The sequence below is a fragment of the Athene cunicularia genome (genome assembly GCF_003259725.1).
Source record: "Athene cunicularia isolate RWA chromosome 7 unlocalized genomic scaffold, athCun1 chr7_part1, whole genome shotgun sequence".
NCBI classification, from domain to species: Eukaryota; Metazoa; Chordata; class Aves; order Strigiformes; family Strigidae; genus Athene; species Athene cunicularia.
The window spans coordinates 34,020,637-34,033,136 of record NW_020799107.1 but is presented as its reverse complement, the minus strand read 5'-3'; the positions used below and the strand labels follow the sequence as shown (position 1 = coordinate 34,033,136).

General features: G+C 41.9%; 1 protein-coding gene across 2 annotated transcripts in view; it reads left to right on the top strand.

The window, feature by feature from the left end:
- The window catches only part of ZEB2 (zinc finger E-box binding homeobox 2), a 128,460-nt gene that overhangs the window by 99,908 nt on the left and 16,052 nt on the right, over positions 1 to 12,500 (top strand). For both annotated transcript variants that reach the window (XM_026852079.1, XM_026852080.1), the window contains 3 exons: positions 3,188 to 3,259; positions 9,692 to 9,880; positions 10,590 to 10,804. In XM_026852079.1, the coding sequence (XP_026707880.1) occupies positions 3,188 to 3,259; positions 9,692 to 9,880; positions 10,590 to 10,804 (476 nt within the window). The remainder of the gene's footprint in view (positions 1 to 3,187; positions 3,260 to 9,691; positions 9,881 to 10,589; positions 10,805 to 12,500) is intronic.

The window sequence follows — 12,500 nt, the reverse complement described above, 5'->3', positions numbered from 1 at the left end:
CAGTGGTGTTTTATCCCTGGTGCCTGACTGTCTACCCTAGTACCTCAGCACATAGCTTTACTCTGAGATAAGCCCCCTCTCCTTTGCTCTTTCTCCCATGCTTTCTGTAGTTTGTCTGCAGGATGCAGGTTTTGAACTGAAGAGCGCAGTGGAGCTCTTACTGTGCCTTTCCGGTTCCAGCACAATCAAAGTTTTGTGTTTGGAATTGTCCTTGACATTCTTTCGTCCCACAATGGGGTGGACACAGTGTGCTGGAAACCATGACATCATTATCATTGACACAGACTTAAATAAATCACCTGCATCTTGGCCTCTTTCTGCTTATTCAAGGATTCTTCATCCGAAGGAAGAAAGTGCTCTTTATTTTTACAAACCTTTATCCCAAGGGTGGCTGGAAAATGCAAACTTTTACAAGTGTTTTCAAAATAAATACAGTATGTGGTTTTAGACAGACATATTGCAGTCGGTCAGATGTGCTCCGAATAGTTAGGTGCTCTCCAAAAAAATAAACCAGCAAAGCCCCCACTTACGATCCATTCAAATTAAATAAATGCTAAGTGCGTGATTGTGGATCCTCTGCTGCATCTGTGCACGCAGGGCACTGTCCTGCTTTTATTTGCCTGGGTGCAACACTCGGGAGCTTTGCTCTCGATTTACAGAAGAAGCCCTGTATATTCATAATTTATATTTTAGCAAATTGGTGCTGAGAGGAAGAAAACGCTGTCAATATTTTGTTGTTTGGGTTTTGTTGGTTTTTTTTTTTTTAAAAAAAATACAGAAAGTAGGGTCACAGATTTTAGGAAGAGGGCAGGTTTAGGTAAAGAAAAGTCATGTTAGCTGAGTGTCGCAATGCTAAAGGATGAATTGTGCAACCGTCAGCTAAACAAGAATAAAAATGTACTTGAAAAATTGCAGCGTGTGCTCCTGTGACCTGCACAAAGTGAGAAGCAGCTCAGAGCCTTCGTGAGTGTTTAATAATTTTTGGGAAGCAACTAGACACTGTAACTTCTCTTTACCAGAGAAGAAAATGACAATGAGGAAGGAAGTGCAGCAGAAATCTTGAACATTACCACTATTATGCAAAAAAAAAAAAAAAAAAAAAAAAAAAAAAACTTGCTGACTGGGTAGACATGCCCTCAGATGGAAAACTTCTGATACTTGTGACTCCTTAGTACCAGAAATCACATGAGATGATCAAGGAAGAAAATCACAATAACTATATTTATATCTAAGGCTGAACTTCTCAGAAGTACTGTACCTTGATTAAAATTTCTGGTAGGCTGCAATAAAAATATCAGATGTGAGACTGGCCCGACAGATCAATTATCATAATTGACAACATTTTATTAATACATATTGAACTCCTAAATGTTTTGGACGCAAGATATCCCCGTGAAAATGATCCTTAGAGAGGCAGAGTGCCAGATCTGGGAAAAGAATCAAGGCTGGCTTGTCTGCTGTACAGTTTAAACAAATATTTTTCATCTGGTCTGCATATTCTATGCTTTTGTACAAATTTAGCATCTGTTTGTACCTGCATATTTTAACTTAAGAGCTTTCATTAATTTTTTTTTTTTTTTTAAAGCTTCAAAGCCATAAACATGTATATTTATACCACAGTATTGTACGCTAGTTGTAAAGCTCTGAATTAAGTCATTCTGTGCTTTAGTTTTGATTAGAATGATACAATTAGAACCTGTTATTCTACCAACTAATTACTTGTAGAATGTGACATCTGAAGAATACTACAAGATTACAAATTTAGGAATGAACCGAGAAATGTGTTCTGTTTATATTATTCCCCTATCTTCAGTCAAATCATTGTCATGGAAATGGATTAATACTGGGCCAGTTTCTGTCCTCATCAAAATCTTTCTCACAAAAAATGAGTAATAAGAATTTTAATGCTTCATATCAATAAGATTTTAATAGCAGGCTTTGATCTTCTTGCCAGTCTATCACTTGATTGGCCAAGCAGCATCCATCTTCCTGAATCATCATCGACTTGTGTTCGTTTCTGGGAATTTTTTTTTTTTTTTTCTTTTTTCAGTCGCTGTTGAACCATTTCTGGGTGCCTTTTGACATTTCTTACAGGCACAGCTAAGTGAAAAATTAAAGCAGATTTTTCACTTAAATCTCAAATACTAATTTCTCTCTCAAAAAAGGAGGAGAGAGATTGTATGCTTGTGCGTGTCTTCAAACAGAGAAAGGCTGGCATTTAGGAGAAGTTGAAAAGGCGAGAAAGAAACGATATGTATATTTATTTTGGCCTGTGAAAACCCTTTGGAGGGTTAAACCTCAACCAGGCTGGATGTGTGAATACCTGTTGCACATGAACTAACAAATTAGCAGCAAGAAACCAAGTTTGACAGGCACTCCGAGGCAGGCTGAAACATCTATGAAAATAAGCGTTCTCCCCAGTGATGGAGCTGCATCCAGCCCCTTCGAAATGCCATTTTAACTCACTCCGAACCCCCCAGTTGCATGGGAAGTAAACCCATCCCTGATAAATACATAGTAAATAATTCTGCACATATCATGCTCATTTGCATGTGAATTAACCCAATTTATGGCCATAAAGGCAGACTTTGTCAGCGAGCAGAGAGTGCACAGAAGATGCAAGCAAATCGTACGGGCAGAGAAAAACTGCCCACAGTTGAAAATTTGTCACATTTCTGCACCGGTTGATATTAATGCACGCTGTGCTTCCAATGAGGTTAACATGACGATGACAGCTCAGATCTGTGTGATGATAGATAGAAATAGAGATATAAGAACTTCTTGCATCTTCCTTTTGTGTTTTCAGTTTCTTCCAGGTATAGATCTCACGGTGTCTGTTAACTGACTGTTTCTTTTCAATACGGAAAAAAATAAGAAAAAAAAAAAATCCCTTTTTATCACCCGACTGCTTATTAGATTTGATATTGGGAAAAGCCCTTCGTTTACTCTGAACAAATAGTTCTGTTTTCCACCACTCGCTGTCATGTTTAAAGTAAATAAGTTCTCGTCCATCCAGCCCTGCTGAACTCATTCAGTTGCCAGAACAAAGCCATTGTGTAGGGGTCCACAACAGCCCTTTTCTCTCCTTCCCTTAGCAGGATCTTCCCTCTTACAGCAGTGTGCTCCCTAGCTTTGTAAGCAGTGCGATAATGTGCAAATGCTAAAAGTGTGCATGCTTATTTCACAGAAGAAATGAAGGAAGATTACGACACTATGGGGCCTGAAGCCACAATTCAGACCACTGGAAACAATGGTACAGGTAAGGTATTGCATGATGTGAGCATCGCTTTTCTTCCCTATCATGTAGAATTAGCTTTGCGTGAAGTGACAAAACAATGTTTGTCTTGTTTTCAGTTTGAACAGTTGGGAGACATTTACATCATTCTCCTGGTTTTATTATTTTTTTTCCCCCAATTTGATGGCAACGGTGCAGTGACAAAACTTATTCAGCGAGAGTCCTTGCTACCCCTCCTGTGCCCTGCAGTGTTTCAGCCCCTAACTCCTTTTAACTGCATCCTTGTGAGCTAATAGTTTTCAGCAGCGTGAGGAGATGTTTTCCCAGCGAGAGCGAATCTCGCATAGTTTAAAGTAGCTGGACCAAGATCCAGTAGTCTTTTAATGAGAGAGACCGTACAAAAAGCTTGGTAATGAGGATGGGGTGCACCCTTCCTGGCAACCCCAGATTCGCGTGGTGCACAGAGTAAGCTACTTCAGAGACTGAAAACATCTTTTCAGCAATACATACATAAACCCCTTACATAGATACACAGACACACACACACTTTCAATGCATATTTATGAGATTATTATGTTTCTGGCTAATCTTTTTTTTTTTTTTTCCCCCTCCACTTTCCACTTCTTTTTCTTTCCCCTCTTCTTAGAAACCAATACATTTTGTGGAACAAGAAAGGGGACAGAGATATTAAGCAGGCATCATCTCTGAGCCATCTCTTTTTTTTTTTTTTTTTTTTTTTTTTTTTTTTTTTAAAACAGCAAAAGGTTTCTGTTACTATTTTCTAATCCAAATCAATTCAGGGGTTTACCATGTTCTTTCCAAAGGCCCCACTCCATCCTCAGCACAGCTGAATGCCATACATCACCCAATGTTTCTCTTGCATTTTGTCACAATTTGAGATGTTGCAGGTAGCCCTGATTTACACAGTTAAAATTAAGAGTTTTCTTGGTATAAGTACATTTCTATGCGTGCCATTAAGAGATTTATTTCATAGGTAATGCCCTCTAGAAACATTACTGTAAAAGGTGGTACCTAAGTCTTGCAAGGATTTTATTACTCACACTTTCCTAATGTTGGTAACACCCACATAAAACCCCAATGCTCTTATTAAGTAACACAAGAAATTTACTTTATAATTCTTGAGGGGGAAAATAATAGGAAAATAAAACCGTGTTACTGCTTTTTTCATCCATTAGATTTATTGTGTATGAAAGGAGGGTGGCACCAAGCACAGTTTATCATTACGTATTTACTTAATGATCTTGCTGCACAGAACTGGATAGGTATATATTTTAAAAACTTTTTTTTATTTCCAAGGGATGTTAATAAAGTGACAACTTGTGCTTAGCACTTGGAGAAACAGGACTTTAAAAGATGTCTGGTTCGGAAATAAGACTTGATGATTATCTGGATTACCACTACCAGAGCCTTTGAGGTCCCCTATCAGTCCGTGTGACTTCCTTTGCACATATTTTCCTTACCATAACAGGCCTTGACTCTTTCATACTTGCAATGTGGTCTGCTCAAGGGGGAAGACTTCATGTCCTCTTAGCCCCTTCCCTTCCAGTATCTGATGGTCTCTTCAGCTTGCTCGACTTCATCCTCACGACATCTCCCTGGGGCCACAGTGCCATCGAGCCCCCACACAGCCCTGCCACTAGCTTTGTGCCTTGGGGTGTCCTTCCTCTTCTGAAACCAGTTGGGGGAAAAGGCAAGGGTTGCCCCTACCCAGCTTGGTGCATTGCAAACTTGTGGTTTAGTGAGTGCTTTGCATTTAGGTGGCCACGCATTTAAAATGCAAAAGCTGCCCTGGATGTTGCACATGGCAATTCCTTCCCCAGATGTCCTGTGCAAAAGTCCCAGCCTCCTCTTTATGCCAGCTGCTATTCGCTGCAATGGGTTGCTTGCTCAAATCACCGTTCTGAGTTGCCTAGTCCTCTGCTGGTCTTTAATTCAAATCTTTTATCGCTGAGGCGTTCAGAGACGTCTCCTTCAGTGGAGGCTGGTGCCTGGGTAGAAGATGTTTCTGCAATGGCTGCAGTCTCCATAGTCTCTTAAGAGTGATGTCAGATGAGTTATATTAAATCATCTGATGAACTAAATGCCTTTGCCAGTCTTTCCCACCTTGAGTGGAAGATGCCAGGTGACAGTTAGGAGCTGCAGCATCCTTCATGCAGAGTACAAAGTCCTCTGGCTTGCCTGTTGAGATGCCCCAACCGTTAGTTGAGGAGGAAAGGGAAGAGGTCAGTCCCTGAGCCATTTGAGATCCTTCTTACCTATTCTGGGAAATATTCAAAGTTTTTTTCCTTCAGCCTCACTATAGGGTTAGAGCCTGTCTTGAGTGATTGGCCCCAATTTTTCCCTGCAGGTAGTAGGGGGATTTCATACTGATTTTTAATAAAACAGCTGAGGGGAGGCTGACTCAGCCCAGTGAAAGAAATTGGATCAGTGACTCCATCTTCAGCAAGAGCCATACCACAGTGATCGTCTGCTGTCCGAGAAAGCCACGGGGCTCTTCCTACAGATTAGCACAGACACTTCCAGATGGGCCAAGAAGGTTTCTCTCATTTAACACAACATGTCTCTCCCTCTTGACACCAGATGTTGTAGCACTCCATGACCTGGGCTGAGCACAGAGATGGGAGACACAGCTTCAGACTCATTCACATGTATCCAAGAGGCAAAGTGGCTGTAGGTGCATGCAACAACTGTGGTGTATTTTTAGCATCAAATTCATTGCAGAAAGTCATTAGTAGAGAAAGAAAACTAAAAGAAAAAGTCTGTTATTAAATTATTCTGCTATTGTCAGAATGACCACTTCCTAGCAGTACTTAAAAAGGAAATCTTGTTATCCATACATTAATCAGTTGCATTTTTATAATGAACCACAGAGGCTTTATAGTGGAAAAGTAAAAGTGACCATTGCAGTGAAAATTTTAAGGTTTTGGCCCTGCTAAATTAATTTGTAAATATTCCTGGGATTTCTGAACTGGTTACTTCACAAAATGATGTTTTGCAGAAGGGGTTTTTAAAACGTGAATGGAGAAATTCCTATGGTTTATTTTATTGTACCTGTTACTGTTATTAAAGCTGGGATGCTAGCAGAAAATAGATGAACAAATTCCCTGTGAACAAACAGGAAAAAAAAATTTCCCGGTTTCGATTACTAACATCTGACAGGCTTTGAGTAAAGATCTCTTAATATAATTTAAAGAACAGAAAAAAAAAAAAAAAACAAAACCCAAAACAACCAAACCCAAACCTTCGGAGGGAGGAAAACAGAAGTAAAACTTGGCAGGTTGGAGGACAGGCCGTTTTCAGGCTGTAATCTGTGTGTACCAATGGGGGCCTCTCACTTCCTGGCTAATGAAGGCTGTGGTTTTATTAGCTTTGTTTGTGATTAAGGGCAGCTATCACCATCTTGCAGGACAAGTTCCCACACAAAATAACTGGTCTCCCAAGCTCCTTGAACCTCTCTCTCACTTTATCTTGAAAGGTCCTAAATGCCTCCAAAGATAGCTTTCCTTAATGTGTTTTATTTTTATGTGACATGGCCACATCAGCTTTTGGAGCTGAAAATATTTCTGCTCTCCAGGCTCCAATAATTAATTAAAAAAAGACTTATTTGGTGAGGTCACCCACCGTAGATCTTGCTGAAATTCTTGCCTCGCAGGAGGGGATGTGCAATGTGTGTGCAGTGTCAGCCCATGAGGAATCTGGGAACATGACTTTCTGCATGGAAAACAAATTAGGGCTCAGGGGGAGAAGCAAGCCTTCCCCCCAGAAATCCAGAGAGCAACCTAATGGTTATCAGATGGGTCTTTTTAGTAACACTGGGTGAGCTGCCAGTCATGTCTGAATTGTCAGTAACGTCGCCGGTGAGAAACCAGATACACATGGTCACCTTTCGCTGTTTATGTTAATCTGCGGTGTTGCAGCACTGGTTGTATTGTTTCAGTAAGGATCTGTCAGCTTTTCCACTAAATCCCCTTGTTTTTAGGGGTTTATAATGTAGACATAAACATTTGCTTTAGCTCCCGGATTGCATGCACAGACACAGAAGCTAAATAATCCAGAGAATTAGGAAACCAAGGCCGGTAATATCACAGCAGTCCTCCAGAGCCTGTTGGATCAGCCTCCAGATCGACTTGGAGGCTGGGAAGGAAGAACCTCATTTGGGTTCAAGTTTGGGACTGAAACTCCTAATCTTAATTCAGGCCTTGCTCGGTGGCTGGAGTGCCCATCCTGTAAATGCATCTGCAAACTCCAACCCCCCAGCCTGCCTGGAGGAGAAGGACACACGAAGCCATGCCTTGGAGCCATCCCACCCTTTCCCCTTCCTGCTCCCATATCTTCTCTCTGGAGAAAAGCTCTCTTTCCCTGCTTCACAAGTAGCATTTACTGGGTCACGACCTGAATCTGGCAAAAAATAAACTTGTTTGCCTTGGATCTATTGCTAAGCCAAGAGAAGGAGAGATGGGTGTTAAGGCGGAGGGTGGATGATCTGGCAACAGTTGGAAGATCTAGACATAGCAAGAGAATGAAAAGTCAGGTTTCCGATGTAAAAAATAATGCCTCAGCTTTGTTCTGATAAAAACGGAGTCAAAAATGTAGCCTGATACTCTCACGTATAAGGCGTACTTCAGTAAACCACCATTTTGTTATATTTCACAGCAACAAAATGGAGGTAAGGTACTCGGTCTTGTTCTCCATACTCACGTGCCCCTTCTCTAGAAGTTGCTTTTCTTTTTTTTTTTGGAGGGGGGGAATCACATACTAATAACAAATGATAACAGAACTACAGAAGGACCAAGGGAGGAGCTCTGTGGTGTTCTAGAGATTCCCCACAAAACCCCTGCAATAGGGACAGAAGTTTCCTTCCAAAAATGGGGTCCTGTGCCATTTGGCCACTGTCACTAAAATACTGCAGAACGGTTGAGAAGCCGCTCAGCTCATACGAAAAAAAATAGGGCATATTTATCTCAGGCAGAGGATTTGATTTTATCGGCTAAAGGGATGAGGTTTGCATAGATGAATATCTACTTTTATCGATGACGGCGAGATCAGCGCTTCAAATCAGGTGCTCTCAGGTTTCCAGTTGTGCCTCTGTCAGAGGCCACATCTCATTTTGCCTGCCAGCATCACCTTGCGTTTTTGTAGGAAACTGAGGCAAAGCATTTGCCTGCTTCTGAACACCAAGGAGCTGGCTGGTCTCTCATTTCCAGTGGTTATAAATCAGTATAACCCTGTAGGGCCAATAACCCTTTTGATGTTCATAAGTTTACTCCATATTGCTCCTTGGCATCCGTGAGAGCAGAATCATGCCATTTAATATTTTGCTTTTACGTGAACTGTAGAATAGTTTATGGCGTTGCCTCATTTTCTTATTTCACCTAAGGAGAAATACATTAAAAATGTAATCAATCATAAGCCATTCTTTTCATTTACGGTCAGTTAAAAACAAGTATCTTTATTTAATTCTCTGCCACCAACTGTGTTTTCCAAGACTTGTTATTAAAAAAAAAAAAAAAAAGAACAGAGAAAGAAAATGATCGGCTCCTTTTTTTTCTCCTGGTATAATGATATTAATATTTGTCTATAACGTCTCAGAGTTTTTAAGGTCTTTTCTGTATGCAGTGTTCATACACGGAGGAGAAAAGGATCTTTTTAGTAACAGGATGTTTTGTGGTTGAGCATATATTATGTTTCATGGACGTTGCATGGACAATAAAAAATTGGGTTTACATTTGAGTAAAAGAAGGAAAACTCTTGTACAGGCTGCAAAAGTGGTTTTAGGCTCAGTATCCGTGTTATGGTCTAAAACATGTGGTTCTATTTGCGGAAATCTATGAAGCAATACTTTTTTAAAAAAAACCCAGTTCTCCCATTCTAAGTTAATTTTTCAGGGAGAAAAAGAACACAAGGAGGATGTTGTGAGCAATTCTCTCCTCGTGCCTGCCACAGAAGAGCAGTCCGAGGCAGGACCCATCATGGAGGAGAAGTGGCTGTGGTCTTTACCACCTGCAACTACCGTCTCCCATGCGGGGACTGGCTGGGGGTCTGGGGGGTCTGGGGGCAGCTGAGCTCAGTCCTGTAGGTCGAGCTGCGTTCATGCCAAGAGCTGCGGGTCCCCCAGGAGCCCCCTGAAGGTTCAGGTTCTATAGATGAAAGATTACCTGCATTACCCAAGCCTCATAAACTTCTGCTGCTGCCCTGGAGAGCCCGTGTTCCTGTTAATTTAACTGCCTGCCCTTACTTCCATCCACGGTGGTGGAAAGCCCGCATTAATTTTATTAGGAGCTGGAGCAAGACCGATGAGAGGAAGGATCCAGCTGCAGCCCCAGCCTCGTAGCTCCAGTACAGCAGCTCAGCCTTGTGTGTAACGATGCTAACCCACCCCGGCTCTCAGGGAGGATGCACTCAAACCCCCTTTCTTCTCCCCTTCTCTCATTTTAGTGAAGAACGCAAATTGCACGTCGGACTTTGAGGAATATTTTGCCAAAAGGAAACTGGAGGAAGGAGATGGGCACGCAGTCAGCATAGCGGAGTACCTGCAGCGCAGCGACACAGCCATTATTTACCCCGAAGCCCCCGAGGAACTGTCTCGCCTTGGCACTCCAGAGGCCAATGGGCAAGAAGAAAATGGTGAGGCTGTAATTCATTTTTAGCCAGTATCCTGACCTCGTGCAGCTGTTGCAATTATAAATGCACTACATGCCTGGGTGTTTACCTTAAAAATTGAAGAACAGCTGCAGCGGCATGGAATTTCATGAGCAAAGATTGGGGCTGTAATTTCAGTGTATTGTGATTTTTTAGTCAGCAAATTTGTATTATTTGGCGGGCGAACTGAAGAGCTGAATTTAAACAGGCGAAAGGCTGCCACTCTAGCTGGGAGTTTGGGAAGTTTTAATAGAGTTTTAATGCAACAAAAGGTGGGGTAGCTGGCCTATTGCTCTCCGATGCCTTGATAAGCAATTGGAAAAGTGTCGGTAGGAAGGATTCGGTCAATGGCGTAAGTAATAGAATGAGCTGAGGCTGGAATGCAAAGCACCAATCGATCGGGAAAAGTATTTCTTAGTTTTCCAGCCAGCGAGGTCTACGGGAGGAGCGATGCCCGTCATTAATTTCCTCGCGGGGTCCGGAGCGGGTCCTGCGAGCCTGCTGTGGGTGTGCGTGGGTGCCGGTGCCTCCCGCCGCCGGTTGGAAGCTCCGTCCCTCCCTCTCGGGCAGCAGATTGCAGCGATTCCTCTCATACCATCCCGGGCAATCAGCCCATGAGCTGCCATTGATTTGCTGACCTTTTGGCCTGCCTCTCTTTCCCCCCCCTCTCCCTCCTCCCCATCCCGGGGTGCAGACCTGCCACCTGGAACTCCAGATGCCTTTGCCCAACTGCTGACCTGCCCCTACTGCGACCGGGGCTACAAGCGCCTGACGTCCCTCAAGGAGCACATCAAGTACCGCCACGAGAAGAACGAGGAGAACTTCTCGTGCCCTCTCTGTAACTACACGTTTGCCTACCGCACCCAGCTCGAGCGGCATATGGTGACACACAAGCCAGGGACAGATCAGGTGGGGGGCTGGTTTTAAGTGATTTCTTTCTGTAATAACCCCTTAGAGAAACGATATTGCTTTGATTGGCAATCATTATTAATTTTTCATGGCATTTTGAAGATGCAGATCTTTTAATGGTAATAGCTTTAATTGAGGTCTAAATGATTTTTTGATGGTCTCTTCTAATATGATTTAATAGTCTTATGTTCACGATCGAATGAGTGTGTTAATTTCTAATTTAGAAATTTTATTTGCACTTTAACTTGACTTTAGTTTCGTTTTTATGTTCCTCAAAAAAGTGAATGAAACTGTAGCATTTTAATTATACATTATTAAACATCTCAGCAATTTTAATTCCATTTTTCACCTAGCTTTACTTTGCAGTGTTGCAAATAGGAGCTCCAAGACATACCAAAAGATCCGCTCATATTTTTTCATTACTTTTCGAGTAACCTTTTCAATCACGTGAAATTATGCGTATTTTGTATAATCGTTTGTTAAACATAATTACACATTTTTAGAATAACTCTTCCTACAGTACATATAGGCTATCATTTGTGATTGTGCCACTAACACAGGCGTGCACTAGAATTGCAGCATCGCTATCATTTGTAGAGCCCGGCAGCGTATCGGCAATAAATCAAAGCAGTTTTTTTCCTCGATGTGATGCATGTAATATTATATCACTGCTGCATTTAAGGAAATGCTGCGTATCTCAAACAGGTGACCGAGCTTCCCTAGTGCTCCTAAACAGGCTGGCGATAGACCTGTGCCACAAAACTCTTTACACACCAGCAGAAAAACTACTCCCGTCCTCACCGGGGAATTACTTCTGAAAACCCATCTTATGGAGGGCTGTAATGGAAAGTCAAATGGCGTGGTTAAAACTTAAATAAATAGATGTGTGCGTTGTGTCAAATTATAAAGGCTTTACGTGGTATTTATTTTTCTTAAAAACCTGAAAATCATAATTGGCTGTATTTCTCTTGGTAGGTTTTTCTCAGCATAAGGTAAATTCAGTTAGGCAAACACACATCTCCTAATTGTGCGTTTTTTTGCAATTAGCATTTTGAAGAGATCTGTATCTTTTGCTTGATCTTAAATCAATATAAATGATTCTAGAGCGCTTTCTCCTATTCTTCCCTTCCCGTGGCTTTTCCAGTAGACAAACACGTTTTCACATGTGTATTTTTCCTAACCTGATCCTCTGTAAGGTTCTTTTTGCTTTGTGTCATTAAAAACTCCAAGGAGAGGGGGGGGGTGAAAAAAATCTGCCTAGATATTTATCCAACGTAACCGCCTGAAATTTCACATGCGAGAGCGCGCTGGTACTGGCGCATTATGAATGGTAGCTTTGGTGTTGAAAAGTCCCCTCATTTGCTCATGGCATTTACAATTAGTAAATTAAAATGATTGTATCATATTAACAGTGGCACAACTAAAGTTTATAGTAGTCCTCGGAGGGCGATGGGGGGAGACAAAACAGCTGTTGCTGTTTGTTTATGCAACTCAGCAACATATGAGCGCGGGTCCCTCAATGGCGCGCGGCGGGCTGGGCTCTGCTTGATCTTTGAAGGTTGCTGCTGTTTGAACAAACCTCCCTGTGTCCCATGTAACACCATCTGTCTCGCCAGGAATGTGGGAAGAGGCAGCACACCCTCGCAGTTGTCATACCGTTTCGGCGCTGCCTTTTTTTTTTTTTTTTTTTTTTTTT